Below are 24,946 nucleotides of genomic sequence, written 5' to 3'. Positions count from 1 at the left end.
GACTAAATGCAATTTACTGTCAAGTCTGATTAGCCTGCAGTGATCGTTACCAGGCTCACTTGTTCATGGTGTTCCCCCCTTTCTTACATTCATCAGTAGAATTTAGAGCCATAGAAACACTGGATACAATAGCATAAATGCCTGCCCCATCTTGTCTAAATTAAATGTGCAGAGTCTGTGTAGAGAGCAATAACCTAAGACTATTTCCCTTCTACCAAAGAGGGAGCGCATGGTTTCTATAAGGAGCTCTCGATTAATTTGTGTACAATCCATTCCTTTATATCCAAAATCAGGGCAAAACTACACAATTTTCACTGAATAAAATTGTTTTCTCCCTTAAGCCATTTGTCCTGATGAGAGAAGCATGGGTGTGCTTCACAAAGGGGAAACCAGCAGCTTTGGTGGTGGGGAAATACTGCTGCTTACAGATGTTTAATAAAAAGTTTACTAAGTGGCTTGTGCATTTTCATTGTCCCATATATTTTGACCTCAAGATTAGAAATTTCCCTGTCTTCTTTTGTAAGACCCCAGCATATTATCCAAAAACCTGTCAGATAGAAGCGAAATCATATAATGTATGTTACCAAGTTAGCCTGAAGCCCTAGACTTTTCCTATATTAGCAATGATACGTTTCACAGAAGTAATCTGCTTTTCAACCCGCACTGATCCTGTTTTGAATTAAATTTACACTACTGACTCTTAACCTTCCTGCATTTCTTAGGCCTCATGGCTGTGTCTGCCTTCTCATAATATAAATATGCGAATCAAAATCTGCTGAGAAACAATGTGTTGGAATAGACTATTTGTGGTTGTTTGTGGGATTTTTCTCATTGAACAGCTGCCACTGGTCCAATCCCATGATACATAATTAGCTGCTTTTTAAACTCAAGTATGTTTCAAAAAACAGTTTGAAACGAGGGTACAATAATTCTAACTAACTATTGGTCATGCCCAAGTCCTAAGGCATGCCTACAGATCATGGCCAATGCATTTTTTAAATACTTGAATTCTTTGAATTAATCAATAATTGGCTGTCTCTTAGTGCAGACCCAGGTCATTGAGCCTGAGCTTCCACAGCCACCGCCTGTCATGCACTACCATTGGCAGGATTGGCAGCAAAAGCAGCTTGTTCTAGGCTTGTGATATCTTACTCTCTTGCTACTTATGCTGCTTTAAATGTGCATTTTGTTTGACTTCCTTTAGTAATGTTTTCTGTTGAAATGTTTAAGATAATATTTTTTGTTTGCTGCATTAGATGTGCATTCTGTAGTTTACCTCCTTTGAAATGTTTTATTTTGAAATCTTTAAGATAATATTTTTGTTTCCTGTTATTCTGTATTGCTTTATTTGACACTTTAATGTAGGTTGTAAACTGCTTTGAGGGTTTTTTCTTTAAAATGCAAAGCTGTATAAAAATGAAATGAATAATAACAATAACAATTGCAGAGGTAACTTGCATACAAGAGAATGTTATGTTTTAGCTGCATTCTGAAAAAGTGGAATGTTATTGTGGACATGTCTCTGCATGCCGGTTTTATATATTCCTTACACTTCCTTTCCATCTGCTATAGAAATAAGAAATACTCCTCTTCCGAAACATAACACGCTATATTTAAGGCACAACCATATGTAGTCTCTGGGGAAATAGTTTTGCCCTCACAGTAGATTATTTCCCATATGAGAAGCATATGTATGTTCATAGTTCCCTGTTCCCAAGGCCAATAACAAATGCTTTCTTTCTCATGTCCTTCCTACTAAATGTAGCTTGAAAGTTCTGTAGACTCACACTTGGAAGGAATAATTTGTGTTGAAGGGTTATCAATTGACCACTCATTCCTTTAAAAAACAACAGCACTTGGAGGCATGACTAAAATTCACAAACCCACAATAAATCTGAATCAGTACGGTTGTTTCATTTTTGCTCAATATATTTTGTAAAATTGGCAATGCTACAGTGGTGATCAACTAAGGATTGTCATATGTCACTGGGTAAATGAACGGTGAAAAAATTAACTGTCACTTTACAAGCATTTGTTTGCCCCAAAGCTTCTGATGAATCAAATATAAACTTTCAACTGTCAGCTTTGGTTCACTTCACACTTTTCAAGCATACAATATCTCAGGATGCTAGCAACCAGGGTTCATATTAGTTAAACTGCAGTTAGGAGGGGATGCAAGACGGACATACTAGGAATGAAAGTTTTACTTCTCATGGTTATGGGAAATGACTTGTACTCCAATTCTGTTCTTATTTTTGTTTTACTTGACTCACTACGATGCTGTCCGCTGATGCCTTGTGACTATAGGGAATATACTTGACCCTACCCTATCCACTTCCTCTTCTGTCTCTCCAATCCCCTATGCACCCTCAAAATCAGCTCTGTAGGTTTGAGGAACCCTCCAGAGGAGATTTTTTGGGCACATGGGGGAGGAGAGGAAATGGAAGTCCCAGTACAAACCAGAAGGAATAATGGCAGATTTCCACCATTGTAGTGGCATAGGGAGATGATAAAATCAGTTTTGCATGAATGGAATTAGAAAGGTTTCAATATCCACTTAGGAGAAAAGGAGTGACAGATGACGTGCCTAATACTTTGAACATACAGATAGGGATATACACTGCAAATCGTAGTTCCAGTAGTATCCTATGGCTATCGTTTCTTAAGACACTTTTGAAATTTACAAGAATTGAATTATTTAGTACTAAAAAGTCATACTCCTTGAAAGATAAATACTATTTTATTGGAGGAGGAATCTCTCTGTGGGACACACGTGTACCGCCTGGATGGTATGGGAAAAGCTGGCCATTGTTGTCATTAAAATTTATATACCGCCCTTTACCACAAGATCTCAGGGCAGGTCACATTTCCAAGTTTCTGCTTTGATTTGGTTGTAGAAAAATAGAGATGTTATGGTCTGAGCTGTACATCCAGCAACATTAGGCACTGGATCAGTTCAAGGGGTATTAAGGCAGTCATAAAGCAGTACTTTTCACAAAAGGCAATTATGGCCACCTCTACTGATCTTCCCATTTGTATTGTGCAATGCAGGGGACTGTTGAGTATATTCTGGGGAATGTTTTGAGGACCATTAATCATTTTCAATAGATGTGGCCACTACTGCTCTAAGATACCGAGGTTCCATGGTAGACTCACAGGAATACAGAATAACCAATATGGGAGAGATTCCTCAAGAGTGGGATGCTAGAAAACCACAGATTATAAAGCACTGAGGCAAAATAAGTTAAGTATCATAATTTGAGGAGTCAAATGTATACTGAACAGCTGACATCTATGTTGGTTGATTGAACACTAATCCCATAATTCACACTGTAACGCACACTGCAGAAATATTTTCAGCATCAAATTTACGCAAATCCCCAAACATTCCATGTACTGCATCACAATAAGAAAGATGAGTGGCTGTTATTTTTAATTAGTATGTAACTTCCTTTCAAATGCACACGCAAGTTTTTAGTAATTTATGCTGGTCTCTATGTGGTGCTATTTTATAGCCATCTTCTCTTAAGGTAGGCTGCAATTTGCTAATATGCAAAAGTCTGAATTTAAATTTAATTGAGCCAGCTAAGAAACAAAAATGTTCTGGTTGAAGCTACATTGCCATTACAGCATAAGATGTTTGATTTTGTTTTAAGGTACATAGCTAGCTTTCTTGAGCAGCAGATGTTTTGACAGATTTCCACAGTTGTAATCTTGCTGTTTCAGTTTAGTAGTGCTTAGCAGCATGGAGTTATTGGTTCAGCAGTGCCCTTGGCTTGAGGGTATGTTAGGCAGGAAAACTACTGAATAACAATGAAACATCTTCCTTTCGAAGGTTTTATTTTTAAAGTCGGGTGACTCCACGGGTGACTCCAGTAGTTCTCACCCCACACCTGATACAGCATTGTGGAAATATTCAGTGACCTTGTAAGCATAGTTAGTCAGTGGTTTGGACTACGTACTCCCAAGAGGCAAGCATGGGCTTGGTTTTATTTTATAGAACACCCTGCATTCCTATTCACGTCTATTTAATTCACCAATGAATGGGGAAACAGAAGTTTAAAAATACCACATTGATAAAGGGTGATATTCATCATAGTGCTAAGGAGATCGTTCCATCAGCACAAGTATTTTCACATGTTTGATTGAATGATTCCTCTCCTCACCCTACGTTCTCCCAACTCCCCAAAGCAAATTTGGTGAAGACATAAGGGGACATGGGAAGAGCAGAGGGGGCAACAGGTTCGTTGAATGCGGCACAAAGCATTTTTCTCATCTTCAGAAGTTTCTGATCATTCTTTTTTCTAATTCCATAATGAAGGTTCCATTAGTAAAGTGTATGGGGAGAGACGTTCGGGATAGTTCATGTTAATGTTGTGGGTTTTAGAACCACACACACCGATCACCATGCATGCAGTAGAGCCTGTGATACGGCTATACACATGTACCGAGAATACCAGTCCCAGCTTCACCTAAAAAAAAGAAAGAGGTGAAACCATTATGGAAACCAAGTATATCATGGACACAATTGTACCTGTGACAGGTACACAGGCTACTTCCAGATTCCCCAGTATGTAGTAGTCCTTGCTGCTGTTGTGATGAGATTAAGTTACTTCACGGTATTGCTCATTTTGTTGGAGTACCACTTTATTGCTTATACAACACATTAGCAACATATTGATGTCATTTGGCTCTATTTCATTGAATTTGGTAACTTCCCCCCAAGCATAAGCTTCTCGATTGTTCTCTGTTCCATTTTGCTTTATTCTGATACAAATTTAGCTTCAGGGATAGCTTGTTCGAGATCAATTTGACACAATGACCTCATTCAGAGATAATACTAGGGTTGCCATATTTCAAACAGTGAAAATCCAGACAGAAAAGTTGTTGAGGTTTTCTGACAAATTCACAACCAAAAGTTTTGGAGCCATTTTGAAGGAAAATGGCCCAAAATGACACTGCTGACATGGGTTGCCATATGTTGGGATTTTCCTGGACATTTTTGCGATTTCCACCCAGTCACTGCTTCCAACCGCCGTATTCCAAATATGTAGGGAAAATTCCAGACATATGGCAACCCTAATAATGATAAACATGAACAATCTTGAGCCAGCCTCAGGATTATGCCCATCTATTTCCTGCTACTGTCTAGGTGCTAGGAGCTGATTAGAAGCTTTCGCTTCCAAATCTAACTACTGTAACTGCATAACTGGTGGTTATGTCCCATCAACAATTGTGTTCTGCAACAATCCAACTTCAAACCTGTGTTTTATTAAGATGGCTTGTTTTAACAACACACAGGTAATATTAACCACAGTTTAGAGTTTGGATTAGTGAAAATGGAAGTGAAAGATTCTGATCTTCAATTTGAGACCATGCTGGGAAGGGTGTGTGTGTTAACCCACGGCCCACCCAGAGTTGTTCACTAAATCACATCCAAAAGAGGCCAAAGTCTGTAAATTTTATGTCCATGAATGCGGTTTGAAATATTCTTGTATTGCTAAAATGAAACTAGGGCAGAACTTTAAAGCAGCCTTACAAATAAGTTCACAAACATTATCCTATCATAAACTTTACTAGTTTGCTATAGGATGCAGGGAGTTGCACCCCTGCTTTAGCCTGTGGAAGAGTGAATTTTGGTTTCTACTGGATGCAGAAGAGGAATGAAGCAATCTGCCTGTCTTACAGTAGCCCACTCACTCACCTGCATTCATTCCTTCTCACCTATTGCTACCAGATGAATGCATGAATATAAGGCTGCTTTGAAGCAAGAAAACTGCATATTTAGTATAAAGGTTAAAAAAAAGTTCCTTAAGAGCACTAACATTTTGGGCTAAATCTCTAATTTTATGCACTGTGTGATAACAGTTGTAACCAAATGCCCTTGCATAGTAAGTAGGCATAATAATGGCCACTCATTTCTTTAGAAGGGGATGGTCATAGTATTTGTCCTGTCTTAGGACAGGGGGGAGTTGCTTGATGTCATCATAATATATCTTTAGGCACCAAACAAAAGTATTCCTTTTGTTTGGTCTGCCTTGGGCAGGATAAAGTAACTAGATTAGATTAGATTAGACAGACAGACAGCATTCTTATAGCAGTTGTGAGTCTTTTAAGAAAAATCACAAAATAATTGTCCCTCGTTTTAACCAAGACTGTATCTGAGACTGGGCCTTTAGACCTTACCAGATACTGTTGTCATCCCTTCAACATGCACACTGAGTTCTGAAGTAGTCTCCTGTCTTTGCCTTGGTGGAAAAGGACTTTCTGGTGCTGTTGTCATTTTTGGTGAGACTTTCTTTAGGAGTCATTCTACATCAAGTACCATCTCAAAAATTACCCTGTTCTCTACATTGATTGAGAGGACATTTTATTCAACAAACTGTTGGCACTGGCAGAGAAAGAGGTGGGGCAGGGGAAGTGCACCGCCCCCAGTACCACGTTCCCTGTAGGGTGCCATCATGGCTCCTCCCCCCCCCGCGTTGGGTTCCACACCCCGACAGGCAGCACGCCATACCCCACAGGCAGTGCACCACACCCCCGGGACGTGCACCAGCCATGCCCCCGGTGCCAGAGCATGAAGCTCTGCCACTGACTGTAGGTGAATCCTTCTGAAGATTGTGGAGAATGAGACTTGGAGGGGAAAACAGTTTGGAGATCAAAAATGGACAGTGTAATTTGTGACTGAGGTTCTAGTTAGTGACCATTATCCCTTCTCAGCATTCAAAAGACAGGCAAACATTTTTATCTGTACATAGCAATACAAATAAAAGCAGAAGGTAGTCAAAAGAAAAAGAGCAAACATATCATAGGGAAATGATAATAAAAACAATAACCCAAATTGTACAGAATGACGCCTGGTATGCAAAATAACAGAAGTAGCAGCAGGAATGAGTAGATGTACCAAAGAAAATGAACCAAAGCATACCAAATCAAAGACCAGTTCATCTAGATGAAAACCAAACCATCAACAAAGACAGATGAGATGTTTTCACCAAGTCTAGGTGCTTTTGGGGAGCTGAGCTTTGGGGTACTGATAGCAAGGAATAGATCTCTTAAATTATTCAGAATATAGCTGAATGATAGGTCATGATTGCATTATAACATTGTCAAGTAGGAGTGTCAAAACTCCCTTAGATTGAGTAATAGTAATGTCTCTTCAAAGGTTTTTTAAAACAACAGACACCCAGATAGAACAGCCCATAACACTTTGTACTACTTTGGTTCACATGATTGCATTAAGAGATTTCCTGCTAGGTTTTGTCTGTCTCCAATCCATCTTGTTATCAAAAGCTTGTAAGGAAGGACCACCTAGTGAACGCTTCCCTCTGCTTTTAAATGTGCATCTCCTCTCAGAACCAATTAAGTAAAAATGCCTCTTGCCTCCCCTATGGATTTTCTACCTGTGTGCTCAGTTCTGCCTGCTTATCAGAGAAGCTAAAATAGTCTTTGCCATTTAGTCCCGCAGAGCCATGTTGGGCTCTAAAAAGCAGAGTGGAATTCTCATAGGCAGCCTTAGGGAAGTGCCAGCTCTTTGCTTAGGTTGGAAGGGGGGGGGGGCCTTTTTCAGCAAAGGAAGACAGACATTTCTTGGGGGGAGGGGGGACGGGACACAATTCAGCAGGGCCAAAGGTATAAGCCCGTAATGATTTCCTGAATAGTATGCTGTGCATGTTAAGTACTTTTAGAATGGGGATTCACAGGATACATGAATATGGGGATGGTTCGGGGAATGAGGAATCTCCATAAGATGAGCATATTTAAATACTACTCAATGCTTCTTGGATCTATGATGAGAGAAGTAGCCCTGAAAAATCCTCCCATCAAATTTTTGATTGTGAAAATTATTATTCTCTCCTACTGTGCCCTGAACCTGAGTCCTTTCTGCACTGCAGCCTCTGCTCCTAAAATACAGTGGTATCTCAGGTTAAGAACTTAATTCGTTCTGGAAGTCCGTTCTTAACCTGAAACTGTTCTTAACCTGAAGCACCACTTTAGCTAATGGAGCCTCCCGCTGCCGCTGTGCCGCTGCTGTGCGATTTCTGTTCTCATCCTGAAGCAAAGTTCTTAACCCGAGGTACTATTTCTAGGTTACTGGAGTCTGTAACTTGAAGCGTCTGTAACCCGAGGTACCACTGTACTAGTGAAATGCTAATGTATGGGACAGAGACACTGCTGATCCCAGAGCAAGTGCCTATTCAAGTGGAGCTCTCAAAGCTGCTACTGCTAGAAGAGAGGTCACTTTCTGAGGTCTAAGTAAAACTAGTCTGGACGGATCATAACGCTTAGACCTTGATTGTTGGCGTTGATAATCTCAATGGGTGTCACACATTTTATGTTAAGGTTTGAGAGGTTTGCTGTACAGCAGGATTGGGGAACCTGGTGCCCTCTAGATGTTGTTGTCCTTAGTCCCAACCGGCTTGGCTAATGGTAAGAGATGGTGGGTACTGGAGTCAAAGTACACCAGGAGGGTCACATGTTCCCCACCCCTGCTATAGAATAAAGCCTCTGAAGTATCTGCCTTATCTATCCAGACAGCAATGCACTTCTTTCAAAATACCCACCTGTTTTCCCCTGGTGCCAAAAGGTAATTTCCATTGCTGCTGCAAGCTGATAATGCATAGGCGTGCTTCATTTTGCTTTAATGTGGAGAAGTCTTGCACAGAGATTCAAGATGAGCAGCAGCAATGTCTGCAGTACTGATTACAAAAGCAAAAGCTAGCATTGTACAGTATAAGGGAAAGCAAAGGGAAACCGTAGGCCAAAACAGTAGTTTTAATGTAACAAGACCTGCATTACAAAGTCTCATTTAAAGCAGTATTTTGAAAAATGATAACCTAATTCAGGGGTTGTCAACCTGGTCCCTACCGCTCACTAGTGGATTCTAGGTGGGCAGTAGGGGGTTCTACAGCACAAGCTGAATCCTCCTTCCATTTAGCACTGCTGAGCGGTAAGAAAATTTTACCATCAGGAAACATGCATTAGTGGTGGTAGGTCTGTATATATGTGCATTCACCAAGCCTGTTAGTGGCACATATGTGGAATAAGCATGAGACTATATGGATTGACTGCACTGCACTGTCTTCCACATGAGCAGTTTTTGCTTAGCGTACAACATTGTCATCCTTATATAGTTGGTATAGTGTTCTTTCAGTATTTTGAAAGCACCTTTCAGTAGAACACACTCTGATGCACCTCTTGTCTTGTGTGGAAACTGGAAGCACTTTCTTTGTGGACCTCCATTTGGGGTCTTATGACACCTCTGTGGAGATTGACCTGAGAGGTATCTGAGTCATCTGGTGTCCCATACCACCTCAAAGACAATCAAGTTGGGCTTTGAAAATAATTTTTCTCATGTGTATCAGTATGCTGATATTTCAGTCTTTAGTCACAGAAGTTTCACTGTTGCTTTACTCTTTAAAAGGATGGGTGGAAACAGCTGCCATCAACTCTTTCTCTTCTGTACTCAAGCCCAGTTGGAAAGGTACTGGCTTCCACCATAGCATTTATTATTTTTAAAGTAATCCTTCCAGTTTATCAAAATCTCAAAGGTTGGATCAACATAATGTTGCAATCCCTATAAACTTTTTTCACCAAGATATATATTTTCTGACTGCTTATGTTGGCAGTTCAACAAATTCAAGATGTGTCCATTTTTTGTGTTGCCCTTTAACAAAATATCACTATGCCCTTTAAAAAACCACAATGACTCATATGAAATTAATTGTTGCAACAGGGAGCACATATATTGGAGGCCTGGGTTCTTTCTTTTTTCCTTCCTTCCTTCCTTCCTTCCTTCCTTCCTTCCTTCCTTCCTTCCTTCCTTCCTTCCTTTCTTTCATAAAACTGAGCAGACCATGTCTTGAGTGCCTTGCAATAAAACATACATTATAATTAGTACAGTGGTACCTTGGGTTACATACGCTTCAGGTTACATACGCTTCAGGTTACAGACTCCGCTAACCCAGATATAGTACCTTGGGTTAAGAACTTTGCTTCAGGATGAGAACAGAAATCATGCTCCAGCGGCACGGTGGCAGTGGGAGGCCCCATTAGTTAAAGTGGTGCACTCAGTGCAATAAAACTTACTCTGCTTGTGCAACCTGTGCTACCAGATTTCTGATACAACAAATGTTAGTATTTATACCCACCCATCTGGCTGGGTTGCCCCGGCCATGTTAAGGAGTGTGGTGGCCATTGAAAGGGGAGGGAGCATATATATACAGCACCTTGCAAAAAATGAGAGATAGAAATTAGTCCTGGTGTTGTCTGTGTGATACACTAAGCAATATGATGAACCTGTGCAGCCTTATGCTACCAGACTTCCTCCATGAACAACTGCAAAGCAATGTCTACAACGGTGCTTTTAGAAAACCACAAACTGCAGCACTTGGATGACTGAAGTATGTATACAGCCTGTGTAAACATGAACAAGTCACTGAAAAGGGCACTATGTGCGCCCATTGAAATGGACATTTCATTAAGTTCAGAGGATTTATTTGCCTGTGAGATGTACTAAATGAGTGGTGTATGGGTATAATTGGTGACACTTTAGATCAAAACATGCAGGCAGGTTTTGTGTTTTAGAAAATGGCTGTAGCTGCAGTTCATCATGTTAACGTTTACCAACTCAAAATGGAGCAAACATTGAGCTTTTCATTGCAAATCAAATTATTGTATTAAGATTACAAAATGCCCTTTATTTCATAGGATTGTTTCACGGTAAAATAGCTAACCATGGAAATTAGTACAATTTAGACAAAAAAACCCAGTTGTCCTTTTACCAGAATATGTGACATTATTGCAGATTCAATGGCTAATGCAGCTTAATGAAAAAGGCATTGCAGAAATATTCTGGATACAGCCATGTAAAAATTCTCCATTAAACAATATCTACAGCAAACAAGGCAAGCAAAAGAAGAATCTTGTGCTGTGTTTACTCTGTGCTGTCATACAAAGTGCATGATGGCCTACATCAATGTGCAATTACTGCTGTCATTTCATGTGTGAAGAAAATGGTCTGGCCTTGCACATTTAGCAGATGGCAAATTCACTCTCAAATGGATCTCTCTCTCTTTTCTGTTTATAGTAAGCAGCCTTCACAAGGGTTGGTTTTTCTAATAGTCTCCCCTTTATTGATAGAACTGAAGAGGGATATAATTAGGAATTAATGATCACCAGTTAATTCCCATTTCTGCCCCTCAGTGGCTGTTGTTTACATGTGTTGATAGCTGACACAAGATGGGAATTTCAAATTGCTATGCCATCATATCATAGTGGGGGTCTTCGTGTAAAAGAAATGGTTGTATGCCTGTGCTTAATACAGCAATAAGGCATCCTAGTGCTTTTATCTAGATGTTCCTTCACTGTATGTGTAAAAAATACTGTAGTACCCTAGGAATTGTCTTTTACAAAAAGGGAATTCATGTTGAATGTTACCTTTAAAAAAAAATGTATGTGGAAGAATTATACTCGATGCTCACCTCTTTGTGAAGATAAAAAAGCTTGTGCCTTTCTCTGTGCTTTTAGCTATTTATATGTACTTTAGCTCACCTTTTCAGCTCTCTGTTCATTCTCACATTTTAGTTATGACAAGCACAATAGAGAAAAGAATCACATATAATAGTGTGGGAAACTGTGTCTAGTTTTGAATGTATATATGAGCACTATCTAGCACAACTGGACAGTAGTCTGGGTTAGCTAATCTTAGTTGCAAAAAATGAGCTACAAGGTAGCTTTGGTTTTCTAATCGCTTCAGTAATAAAAGGGGTGTTTTGGGCTGGATCTGAGCTGTAAGAAAAACAAGATATATAGTAAAATGGCTGTTGAATATTGCCTTTGCTAAGCACTATGTACTCATTCATTCATTCTTCCACACTTCACATGTGGAGATAATGAGCTTTGTAAAGAGTGTAATGATGAAAGTCACTCCTCTAGAGAGGGCTGGGTTGCTTCCATCTCCATGGAGACGCATGATAGATTACAGTGAAACTGACCTTCCCTGGATTGTTGGCATGCTCTAAAATAAATTCAATTTTCTCTCTCCGGCCCTCAAGGGAATTCAGGCAAAGACGAGCTTTCCATGCATGCCAGTGCAGTGCACTAGCAAAGCTGACTACGAGGAAAGGGCAGGCAGCTGAAGCTGCGTCCAGGTATACTGGATTGTTAAACTATGATCAAAGGGATGACTGATGAAAGCGAGCATGTATGCAATGGGAAGGTCATGTAAATCAATCTACTGAAATTTATTGGACGGAATGAGATGCAGTGGGGCCAACAGTGAAAGTAGGCTTTGGATAGCCTGAATCAAGCAGCTGGGAGGTATGCAGTGCACTTAACAAAAAGGCTCCTTTGATGCAGAGGCAAGGAGGTGAAAGGGGGGAAGCCTACAAGAGAGAAAAGAAGCAGGGATACAGTGAGATTGCAGAGCAGCAGAAGGTAGCAAGGGAGCTATTGCTGGAGAATCCATTGGTCTTTGCCTTAGACCTTGGGGGCCAGGGTCATTGAGAGTGGGAACAAATAAGAACTCTATGCTGATAAGTGTCCATGACTTCAGATTTCCCCCTTCTCCTATAAAGCTTGAAAAGTTTCAGAAAAGGGCAGTCAAAATGATCAAGGGTTTGGAGCAGCTCTCCTGAGGCAAGGTTGCTTTTTAACTTAGAGAAAAGGCAAGCAGGGGAAATCATGGAGTTATATAAAATTATGCATGATGTGGAGAAAAGTGGATAGGAAAAAGTTTTTCCTTCCTCTCTCATATTACTAGAACTTATGGTCCATTCAGTGAAGCTGAATGTTGGCAGAAAATACTACTTTACACAGCACATGGATAAACTCGATAGTTGCTCCCACAAGATGTAGTGAAGGTCGCCAACTTGGATGGTTTTGAAGGATTAGAGAATTTCATGGAGAATAGTCAAGACAGCTGTGTTCTACCTCAACAGCTATAGGCAGTATCCCTTAGAATACCAGCTTTAGAAAATCACAGATGAGAGTACTGGTTGCACTCAGGTCCTGCTGTGACGATAACCAGATTACTCCTGTTATTTTTATGGTTGTTTAGATTTCTAACTGTGTAATGTTTGCCCTGGTGATACTATCTTTTGTTACACTGTGTTACGATAACCAAGCAGCAGCTAGTGAGGAACCATGATTTTTTATTCCAAGGGCTCTTGTGATGCTCTCAATTTTCATACCTGGGCCAAGACTGAAGCTGTGATCAAATATTGATTCTGTACAAAGGTACTGTATTTTTTGCTCTATAAGACTCACTTTTTCCCTCCTAAAAAGTAAGGGGAAATGTGTGTGCGTCTTATGGAGCGAATGCAGGCTGCACAGCTATCCCAGAAGCCAGAACAGCAAGAGGGATTGCTGCTTTCACTGCGCAGCGATCCCTCTTGCTGTTCTGGCTTCTGAGATTCAGAATATTTTTTTCTTGTTTTCCTCCTCCAAAAACTAGGTGCGTCTTGTGGTCTGGTGCGTCTTATAGAGCGAAAAATACAGTAATGCCAAGAAAAGCTGAATTATGATCTGTTGTGTGAATTCATTCGCTTCCTTAATTCTGCTGTTACTTGAGGAAAGCATGCATACCTTAAATCCTGTTCTTCGTGCTAGAAAGTAGGCTCCTTCCACCTTGGCTGCTGAGGTTCTATTGGGGTTTCTCCGCTACATCTGCAAAGCTATCCTCACTGCTTTAAGAACTAGAAACATTTTTTTAAAATCAAAGCTGAGATTCCCAGAGTGTTGAAGTCTGTGCCCAAATTCTGTATTTACATGGAGTTTTTGCATGATGCAGAGTTGTGAAACAACAAAGACAATTTTTATTATACAATCAAAGACCTGGTAAAAACAAAAATTATGAAACACAGTTTTTATTGAAATGCAAAGCTGCTGAGCTTCATTTTTGTGCTGTTGCTGAGCCTTATTTCATGTCTGCCTCTTGTCTTCCTACAGGGCAGTAATGTCATGGAAGATCAGGACCTTCGAGAGATTGGTATTAGTGACCCACAGCATCGCAGAAAACTTCTTCAGGCAGCACGGTCTCTTCCAAAGGTTAGAATGAATTTGTGTTTTCACATGAAAACATAATTTTTAGTATTGGAATACCTTGAATTCCATAATTATGAGTGAACAAATAATTTTACAGGAGGAGAAGCAAATAATTGCATTCTGCCATATTAATAGACATTGTAAGGAGAGGGCTTAGTATTGCTTTCCTATTAAGCATGAGTCCAAATGGTGGAGTCAGAATTGTGTTGAAAGATACATTATTTTTGCAGCTTCTAAGTAAACTGAGTTAATGAGAAGATATCACCAAAGCAGGTGCATGCAAACATTGTGAACAAATCTCAGTTTAATCATGATAAAACTAAGATTAAAGTAGTCAGGTCCTGCAGGACCTGACATCTTTCCGCAGGGCCTGCAAGACAGAGTTGTTCCACCAGGCCTTTGGTCAGGGCGCAGCCTGACTCCCTCCTCTGGCAACCTGCACAGAATTTTGTTTAACGGTTGCCATCAATTTGATTATAATTAATTTTTATAATGAAATGTTTTTAGAATGTTGGATTATTTGATTGTTTGATTACTTGATTGTTGTTAGCTGCCCTGAGCCCGGCTTCGGCTGGGGAGGGCGGGATATAAGTTGTTATTATTATTATTATTATTATTATTATTATTATTATTATTATGAGAGGTTAAAGACCTCCTGATTTCACAACAGGTTTTTCCTCTGTTTGTATAGACAATGGAGGGTCTCCATTCTCCCAAAATGCCAATCAAAATATTTCTATATTTAAATGTCCTTGTCTGGTTCTATTATTGGAAATATAGGGTGTTTCTATATATTACAATTTCACATAGTCTTTTTAAAAACAATGGAACAGGAAGGTTTTAAAGTGAGTGAAGTGGCTCCTCCTAGAATAGACATTTTAATTTTACATTCCAAAACAGCCTGCTTCTTACAGAGCCAAGTAAAGTGGTTTGTTTGTTCAATAGTGTCTGCTTTTTAAGAAGCAAATTCCATAGCAGGAAGCTTACCATGAGGTTCTATATTATGCTTTGCCATGAAGAAAGCTTTTGGTTGTGCTACCAATTAAAAGTTCCAGAAGAAGCTGAATTTCTGATAGCAATAGGATTTAACCATAGATCCATGTTGTTACACTGCATGTTTACCCCTGGATGAATTCAGTTAATTGCCTGGTGTTGTGCATTGAGCTTGCTCCCTTTTCCACAATGGGTCAATGAAAGCCTCTGGTCATTGTGGAAGGATGCATTTCCAAGAGTGAGTTTTGACAAATTTTATCTCTTCAGGTTCCTGATCATTGTCCCTCCTTATGTGAGACTGTTTTGGTTCCACCAACAGTCACTTGCTAGATTAGACCAGTCCCTCTTGGATTTGTTCTACTTCTCTCTGCAATGGGTACTGTGCCATTGACATTCAAAATTTTGATCTATTGCTGACGACTGTACCTTTAGTTAATTCACTTCCAAGCCAACTCACTTCAACTCAGGCACTTAAGTAACTGTGGGGTATAATTAAACATTACATGCAAATACATGTATTTTTCCCTACGAGTGAGTGCTTTGGATTAAAAGCAGTTTTAGGGAGCACATTAGAATAGAGAAGCAGCAGGTGAAGAAAAAAAATGAAGCTCCTCCCATTACTCCCATGCTTAATTTCCCCACAAAACAGCTTGGAGTGGGGGAGGCACCGCCCTGGAATTTCATGCATTCTGTAGTTAGCCCTAGTGGCTCACCTCCACTTAATGGAGATAATACTTCTACCTCACAGGGAAGTTATTAATCACTGTATAGTTGCTACAACCAAATACAGACTGGAGTTACACAGTCAAATGAAAATGGGATGTATCCAATATTCTCTGTCTAATAATGCAAGGGCTCTTGTGCTAGCGGATGGACAAGTTTTAATGTCATGCAACAGAAGAATCCAATTTAACAGCTGCACTAGTGAAAATTTGTTGTGCAACAAAGTTACCAGCAACCCACTTGCAACAATGTTCCACTGGGCCAAAAACTTTCCAGCTGAACAAGTACAGTGGTGCCTTGGTTCTCAGACTTAATCCGTTCCAGAAGTCGGTTCTAAAACCAAGGTGCGCTTTCCCGTAGAAAGTAATGCAAAATGGATTAATCCGTTCCAATTTTACTATCTAACGAGACCATTGGTCCATAAAATGAAAGCAATAATCAATGTACTGTACCATAAAATAAAACAGTATTGTAGATGATAAAAATTAAAATTAAAAAATTTTCTTACCCACACTGATGATAGTCATTGTTTGGATGGGAGGCTTTTATCCATTTCCACAGTCACACAATCAATCAATCAGTAGCTGGACTGGGATCCACACAGTCACAATAACAAATTAACTGAAAAAGCCTCAAAACAAAAAATGCAAAATAAATAGCAAAAACAAAAGCACCAAATATAAGCTCCAAATATCACCTTAGAACACTGCAGTTGGACACGGAAGGCTTGAATTACAATTGGGGGGGGGGGGATTGGCAGTGCAACAGGAAACAGGGGGATACAAATTAGCAGCACAACAGGAAACGGGGACACAAAATAGCAGCGCAACGGAAACACGCAGGGACTCAAAACAGAGCACGTTCAGCTTCCGAAAAAAAGTTCAAAAATGGAACACCTACTCCCGGTTTTGCAGCGTTCGGGTTCCAAGTTGTTCATGAACTAAGCTGTTCAAAAACTGAGGTACCACTGTATACTGCTAAGTGACTTTTACTGTGGGTTGTATCCAGCTTAGCGCTATGTTTACACCTGATTCTTACGCATCTATAACACTTTTCTGTCTTGCTCCTTCTGCAGGTGAAATCTCTGGGCTGTGATGGGACTCAGCCTTCTGTTCCTGTATGGCTTGACTCCCTGGGGCTGCAGGATTATATTCAATCATTTTTGTCGAGTGGCTATAGCTCTATAGACTCTGTGAAAAACCTCTGGGAACTAGAACTAGTAAATGTAAGTTGCTAACCCTATTCAGTTCCAGTTAAGATGAAAATTCTGGTGATTCACAAGGTGAAAGATTGCAGCGCTGTGTTAATACTGAGAAGCCACCATGTAGAAAGTTTTTTGTAGCATGTTTTTCTGACGTTCTCTTTCCCTGCAGGTACTTAAGGTAAATCTTATTGGCCATCGTAAGCGTATAATAGCCTCTCTGGCAGACAGACCATACGAGGAGCCCCCACAGAAACCACCACGGTTCTCTCAGCTAAGAGTGAGTCATCGTTTTTAAGAAGGAATGGGGGGAGGTGGCTACAGCATTTCTGTCCCCAGTGGGTCTTGCTTTTCTTTCTACACACCATTTTAATTAAACTTTGTTTGAGATTGAGCACATGCCCCTGGATTTTGGAAGCCATTTGAAAGTTTAGAACTCAGGTTCTTCAGAACAGTTCCAGGTGGACCTCAATTCATAGAATAGAAATGCAACATTTATACTTCTGTCTCTACAAAGTAAACAGCCCCAAATTAAATCAATTTTCTTCATAATGGACGTTAACTAAGTCTCATTTGAATTTGTTGATATGTTTTGTAACTTTTAGAATATTATGTACTTTTATAATAAGTTAATGTGAGCACTTCTGAGTACAGTTCATCATTGAAAAGCAGGGTATAAATGAACTAGACTGGTTATGTTGACCTTAACGATCATACTAAAACAAATGGGGGGGGGACTGAGCCTTGCCTGATGGGGGCATTTTTATTTATTGTGGGCAAGTTGCTCTGAATATACCCTGTGAAAATCTAATTCTTGTAATGTGTACCACTCTGATTTCAGTGCCAGGATTTGATATCCCAGACGTCTTCACCCCTAAGCCAGAGTGACTCTTGTACAGGAAGGTCTGCAGATCTTCTGCTGCCTTTGGGGGATGCTGGAAAAAAGAGGCATGAGAGCAGCCATGACATTGCATCATATCCCAGAACAGAGAGACTTAAGGCACAGGTATTCCATTATTTTTTCTTCTAGAAATTCTTCTATTAGCTTGTAAAACAGGAGTCTCTAACCTTACAGCTGTTGTTGAGCGGGGCATGGAGGGGAATGGCTGGTTGGCTCTGGTAAATTAGAAATAGATTGTTATGCTCTAAGATGGCTACCTGCTCTGGTGAGGACATCTGAGGGGCATGACTGACATTGGTGGGAGACCCACAGTAGTGAAGTATGGCTGCTGCTGCTGCCTCTGCCACCCCCAATATGGAAGCAGATTTAGTGCATTGCTGCTTATCACCAGTATTTTATCCTGGAACTGCCACTGATCACTGCTCAGACAGTTGTGCAAAAAGTACTGGTTTTTAAGGCTCTCAGAAACTGTGCAACTGCCATGGGGAGGGGTGTCTAGTTATGGGTGTTCCCAGTCTTGACATTATTAACATTATTATTAATAACATTATTATTACAGCAGCCAGTTTGTCGCTGTTTATCAAGCTTTGTCTGCCTTTATATCTTGTATGTTATAGTGGAAACGTGCCTGCCTAGTTCAAGACATTTTTAGAGGTAGCCAGACACTACCCTAGTCACAAGGATGGTATTGTGTGATGCTGTTTTGACATTTGTAATAGCCCATGTGAGCCCACTTGCCAGATGAGGTTCAGTTGGCCTTGCTGTCTGCTGCTTTCATTAAACTGATTAAGATAGTAGAGAGACTGTTTCAGCACTAGCCCCCAAACTCTGGAAGACACCAGCATTGTTACCTTATTAAAAAGACAGTAAAACCTTCCTTTTTCACACATTTAAATGAGAACATAAATGTTCCATGGATGCTATGTCTTATATGTGCTTTTCCGGTGATAGTTGTTTGTTTTATTTATATTTTTGTAAGTATATATGGCTTTGAACTATGTGGAAAAGTGGTTATAAAAATATTTATCCTATTATGCATTTCCCTAAGGTTGTTGTCACACTTGGGCCTCCCAGCTGCCTTTGTTTCCCTTCTCTGCTTCCATCCTTCTTGTGGGAGATTTATGATTGACAAGTGCATTGTCCATGAGATTCCCCCTCTTTTCTACTACCATCAAAGGGAGTGGGAGCCAAAATGATTTTTCACCTTGGTCTGTTGGGTTGGGGGCATTGGTGAGGTCTGGGGGTGGAGGAATTGGTGAAGGGTAGGCAGGGTTGTAGATGAGCTTGGCAAGCAACTTGAGCAGGAGCAGAGCCCTTGGTAAATATACTCAGTAGAGCAGGCATCCCAGACCAAATTCTGACTATAACTGCAACTTGTGCTTTCAGGAGGAACGCCGTGAATCTAAACTTACACTCAGACCCCCTAGTCTGGCTGCTGCTTATGCCCCTGTCCAACACTGGCAGCATCAACCAGAGAAGCTTATATTTGAATCCTGTGGGTATGAAGCCAATGTAAGTATATTCTAGATTCTTAGACAAATTAAATTAAGGTTGATATAATTGCCATCTTCAAATATCTAAAGAGCTGTCATATGGAAGACAGAGCAAGCTTGTTTTCTGGTGCTCCAGATGGGAGGACTCAAGCCAAGGATTCAGATTACAAAAAAGAAGATTCTCACTAAACACTAAGAAGAAGTTTTCGATGGTAATAGCTGTTCAACAGTAGGACTGACTACCTTGGGAAGTGGTGGACTCTCCTTCATTGGAGGTTTAAACAGAGGTTGGATGGTCATCTGTTGGGGGATTTTAAGCTGTGATTTCTGCATTGCACGGTGCTGGTCTAGATAACCCTTGAGATTCCTTCCAACTTTACAGTTCTATGATTCTGATTCATCTGCTGCATAATCTTGGTTCTTCCTGTAAAGCATGGATGAGGAACCTGTGATCTTCCAGATGTTGGACTACAATCTCCATCATCCCTGACGGTTGGCTATGCTGACTGTGGCTACTGGGAACTGTAATTCAACAAGATTTGAAGGCAACAGATTTCCCATCTTTGCTGGAAAGCATGGTCCTGCCACTTACATAATAGCTTTTACTTAGTACAGTTTGGCCTTATCCAGGCAGAAGTTTATAAGATTGCCTGGTTCCTTTTGGAAGCAAAAATATCTTCTCATCTTTTGGGGTACAAATATTTGTGTTAATAGTTGCTGCTACTGTTCCCCCGTTTCAAACAGTATCTAGGTTCCATGTTAATCAAAGATCTTCGAGGGACAGAATCTACACAGGATGCCTGTGCAAAGATGAGGGTAGGTGTGCACTGTGTATAATCAAAACTTCTGATACCAGTCTTGAAAAGTAAACTGTGTTGTGTAGCTCAAGATTTGGAGGCTGCTGCAAGCACAAGATATAACAGCCAAACCACAAAACTTCAAAATTTCGTAATTGCCCTACAATTATCTGTTACCTTGTTTTAGTCAACTTGTTTGGCAAATATGTTTTCAGCTGGTATGCAGTATTTACTGCTAGGGTGTGTAAAGTCTGATTATACTTTGTTGTATATATATTATATATATACTTCACTGAATTTTCATTGCCTTGAAAATGTATCTTTAAAAACCTAGCATAGTTCTTCCAAAACCTGATGCGGATTAAAAAAACAACTTGCCTGTATAATCCATCCTGAGAAATGTTTTAATCATGCCTCTTAATGAGTTTTTTTCTTTTACAAAGAAATCAACAGAGCATATGAAGAAGACCCCAACTATAATATTATCTATCACATACAAAGGAGTGAAATTCATTGATGCATCTAACAAGGTGAGAACGATCTTAAGCTCGTAGTTAATACAGTGGTACCTCGCAAGACGAAATTAATTCGTTCTGCGGGTTTTTTCGTCTTGCGAATTTTTCGTCTTGCGAAGCACGGATTCCCATAGGAATGCATTGAAAATCAAACTTGCAAGACGTTTTCATCTTGCGAAGCAAGCCCATAGGGAAATTCGTCTTGCGAAGCAACTAAAAAAATGAAAAACTCTTTCGTCTTGCGAGTTTTTCGTCTTACGAGGCATTCGTCTTGCGAGGTACCACTGTACTTAAAATCTTGAATGTCAAGTGACAGTGACATCATGGAAATTAATCTGTTATGCAACTACCCATTCCTTATCAGTAAATACATCAAAATGTCATGGTAAATCCTGTAAGAATTGCCACTAGAGAAGTTAGGTAGAGATTGATTTTTCCCTTGTATGAGTTTTTCAGATAGTGCTTGTCTGTATTTGGATGCTGCTTTTGTTGCTGAAAGAATGTCTCAGAGTAGACATATTGAAAACAATGGACTGAAGTTTGTCATAGACACTAATTTTAATGGATCTGCTCTGAGTAAAAGTTAGTTGAATACCATCCAGGGTATTCTAACCCAAAATCTTAGTTGTTATTTAGTTATAAATAAATTTAATAAAAAGTTATTTTATTGTGAATAGTGTTTTCGTAAGATAATCTCAGTTACTGAGCAAAAAAAGCTGTTTGTTTCCGTTTGGCAGAATGTTATTGCTGAGCACGAAATCCGGAACATCTCTTGTGCTGCACAGGACCCGGAGGATCTCTGTACATTTGCCTATATCACAAAGGACTTGCAAACTAGCCACCACTACTGCCATGTCTTCAGTACCATTGATGTAGTAAGTAATGTAGAATATAAATGGCTTGATTCTTTGCTTTGTATTTTGCCTTGCTAAAAATAATCTGTAGGTAATTGGTTTGCAGCAAAAAGCTTTTGGAATGCTGGTAATTCATATATGCAAACATGGGGTGCAAGGATTTAAGCAACATATGCTGGACTTTCCTCCAGAGTTTCTTTGCCCTGAATGTGAAATGGCTAACAGTCCTGGTACTCTAACACATTTAAAAATCCACAGTGCTTTCTCTACAAAATATAGGGTATAATGTGTAGGAAGTGAGAAGTAAATACTGGAGGTGTATCAAATGTTTTATATTTGGATTTTAGAACTTGCATGATAAAAAAGATTTTCATGGCAGAGCTATGTATGTTGCACAGAATTCTGAAGTATGTTTCTGCTTTTTGTTACAATCCTGGACATTAACTGCAGCCATAGGCAACATAGTGGGGTGGGGGAATAGAGTGTCTTCCCATACAAATTGCTCACCTCCCATCCATTACTTGATTACTTTTGGGTACACAGTAGAAATACTTTTCAAATTCACTACCCCCAAATGTTCTTTGCCCTTTCTGTGCCCTCACCAGTATTTTTGTTCTGGAACTGCCACTAATCACTGCTCAGAGAGTTGTGCAAAAAGTGCTGGGTTTTAAGCCTCCCAGAAACTGTTCAATTGCCAGGTCAATCCAGTGTTAATAATCCAGAGGGGCTCCTAAGTCCTGAGAGCAAGGCAGTTGTGCAATACCAGTACTAGCCTCACAAAGCTTAGGGCAGTAGCCTGACTTGACTGGGCAGAATCCTTTCTTTCCTGTGACTGGTGTCAGCAAGCCCAAAGTCACACAGAACAAAGGGATAACTTTAAAAGGTACCCGTCAGAAGCTGTTTGCTCAGACAAACTTTGTATTTCCACAGTGGCTTTGCTCTCCAAAGAAGGGTTGGGTGGGCTCTAGATGACTGTAGACCTCTGATCCTCCGTCCACCTTACAGGTACTTGGTGGCCAGGCTATTAAGTCATGTCTGCTGACTCTTGAGATATTTTCAAAGTGTGCTGTTACATTTTGCTTTAGGGAGATTTTATTGTTTTACCTGTTGTTGTTGTTGTTGTTGTTGTTGTTGTTGTTTAGATATATCTTGTATAATATTTTTGTAAACCATTTAGATACTTTTTTCATATTAAGCTGTATATAAGTATATGAAATAAATGAAGTTGGGAGCTTCAGCTCATAGCTTCCCCCTCTTTAGTCCATGTGGTGGAGAGGAGGAGGAGGGCAAAGCTAGAATTAGCCGACTCTAGACTGTCATTTGCTATAGCTCCACCTACTGTTCGCCTCCCAGCCTTCTGCCCTACCAGTCCCAACCACCATCACTACCTCATTATACAAAATGGGGCTTATTCCCTAATTTTTACACACAGGGTTGTCATATAAAATGGTCTTCAAGATACCAGACAGCACTCAGCACTCATTTTGTTTGTAGAAACAGACTAGCATCATAACTCTTGGCATTACTTTCTAAAGTAAGTTATACTTTGTGTTTATTTTCTCAAGAATCTAACATATGAAATCATTCTGACATTGGGACAAGCATTTGAAGTAGCCTACCAGCTGGCCCTCCAAGCCCAAAAATCAAAACCTCCAGGTGCTTTGACAGCTGAAATGATAGAAACAAAATCTTCAAAACCGGTGCCTAAACCTCGAGCCAGCATGAGGAAATCAGCAGTACGTATGTTAAAAGAACTTTGGTTCTTTCCTGTAGTTATCCTAGTTTTTGACACGATGCCTGACCACAGCTGATTTTAAAAATACTGTAAAAATACTGCACTGAGCCTTTTCAGGTAAGTAAGATAGTTAAGAGCTAATTAGCCAAGCAAGTAACAATGAGACAATAGAAAGAACTGCAAGTTACTGGAAAGGCTTAAAAGTATACTAATACCAAGAGATTTACCTTTTATTATATATTCACTATTTTGACAAGGGCCAAATACCAGAACTGCTCATTGAAGTAAATCAGAGTGTTTGCTCATATTTTTCCCTGAGTTAACTTGCATTCCTCCTGCATGGTAATCCTGTGTTTTGTCTGGACAATGCTGATAGTTTGAAAGTGAAAAAAAAAAAAAGATGGGTAGTGGATGGGAAATACTTTCGCAGAAAATGATTCTCTTTCACACTACCATCTACCATGTGGTAGATTCATGTGTCTGATTGAAGTAGTAAAGTCCCAGCTTACATACCACTGAATGACAAAGGTCTGCCTGCTGTGAGGCATTTCTCAACAGTTCTAGACAACATAGATATTGGACCAAAATCTGTTAAGTTAAAAATGTTACATGCAACCACTGCTTGGCTGAAAACTGTACATGATGAAGTGCAATAAAATGAGAACCCATGAAGACACAGGAGAGTATTTTTGCTGTCAAGACTGTTTGTGCTGTAAAGTTCTTTTCCCTCCAAAATTGTTGCTTGGGCAGCCTACAGGCTATATTGACATCCTAAAAAGAATTTACTGCTTTTAGAACTACTAGTTGCTGGTGCCTTGTGCACACAGGCTTTCTCCCTTTCTTTCTGAAGTTTCCTCTGTAGGACTGACAGAAACATGTAATCAATGACACATTTACTGAGTACTTAGTTTTCTTTTTTTCAGCAGTTCCCATAAAGAGTCCTTGTCAATCTAGCAAGGAAATAAACATACCAGAGTACTGGCCCATGTGCTCTCTATACTTGTTGCTCTCCTTTAATGTTACCTTTTGTCTGTGTTTTGCTTGCTCCTGTTCCTTAGGTGCCGCTCCCTCCCGATAGTCGCTGTTGTTACTGTCACACCTGTACTACACACCGTCCCTCCTATCTGCCGCTGCAATCTGTTAGTCAAGGAGCTAAGGTCTTTACCATTCTTGCAGTCACATGTCTCTCGTTACAAACGTTTTCTGTTATCAAACCAACTCACATTCAGTGATTCCCTCATTCTTTCCCCTTAGTTTTGCTGCTCTGTCTATGTTCCCTTCTGTCTTGACCTTGCTAGGTTAATTCATTCAAGCTTTCCTATACATTACACAAGAGGCATTTCAAGGACAAGCTTGTAACACTTCCCACCAGCATAAAATGTTTCTTCAGTGCAACATTTGCCGAGTTTTGCCGTATTAAAATCAATTTAACATTCAAGGAGAAGAGTTCTCTTGTCTAAGAGAAGATATCAGATCATAAAAACCTAACCTTAGATAGCTGAATATAACACTTTAAACTCCAACTAAGCATTCTGTTTCTAGTGAATTTCAACAAACTGCTACCTTGAATTGAGAATTGATTTGGGCTTAAACAAAATTTAATTTGTTCTTTTTCCAAAATGAGCTGTATCTATTTCTTTAATCTGAAAAACTGGTCCAAGTCTTTATGGTAACATTTTAAGTGGTAA

At 39.8% G+C, this 24,946-nt stretch overlaps 1 protein-coding gene across 12 annotated transcripts in view; it reads left to right on the top strand.

Moving 5' to 3' along the window:
* The window catches only part of ANKS1A (ankyrin repeat and sterile alpha motif domain containing 1A), a 120,141-nt gene that overhangs the window by 90,622 nt on the left and 4,573 nt on the right, over window positions 1-24,946 (top strand). For 7 of the 12 annotated variants that reach the window (XM_081915544.1, XM_081915543.1, XM_081915541.1 and 4 more), the window contains 10 exons: window positions 13,951-14,049; window positions 16,838-16,987; window positions 17,136-17,243; window positions 17,805-17,969; window positions 19,251-19,376; window positions 20,102-20,173; window positions 20,598-20,684; window positions 21,407-21,544; window positions 23,089-23,259; window positions 24,317-24,415. In XM_081915544.1, coding sequence (XP_081771670.1) covers window positions 13,951-14,049; window positions 16,838-16,987; window positions 17,136-17,243; window positions 17,805-17,969; window positions 19,251-19,376; window positions 20,102-20,173; window positions 20,598-20,684; window positions 21,407-21,544; window positions 23,089-23,259; window positions 24,317-24,415 — 1,215 coding nt within the window. The remainder of the gene's footprint in view (window positions 1-13,950; window positions 14,050-16,837; window positions 16,988-17,135; window positions 17,244-17,804; window positions 17,970-19,250; window positions 19,377-20,101; window positions 20,174-20,597; window positions 20,685-21,406; window positions 21,545-23,088; window positions 23,260-24,316; window positions 24,416-24,946) is intronic. The other 5 variants (XM_081915548.1, XM_081915546.1, XM_081915547.1 and 2 more) reach the window with 1 other exon arrangement.

This window comes from Podarcis melisellensis (genome assembly GCF_964234715.1).
Source record: "Podarcis melisellensis genome assembly, chromosome: 6".
NCBI classification, from domain to species: domain Eukaryota; kingdom Metazoa; phylum Chordata; class Lepidosauria; order Squamata; family Lacertidae; genus Podarcis; species Podarcis melisellensis.
Note: the sequence above shows the minus strand (reverse complement) of the source record. Positions and strands in the feature narration are given on the sequence as shown.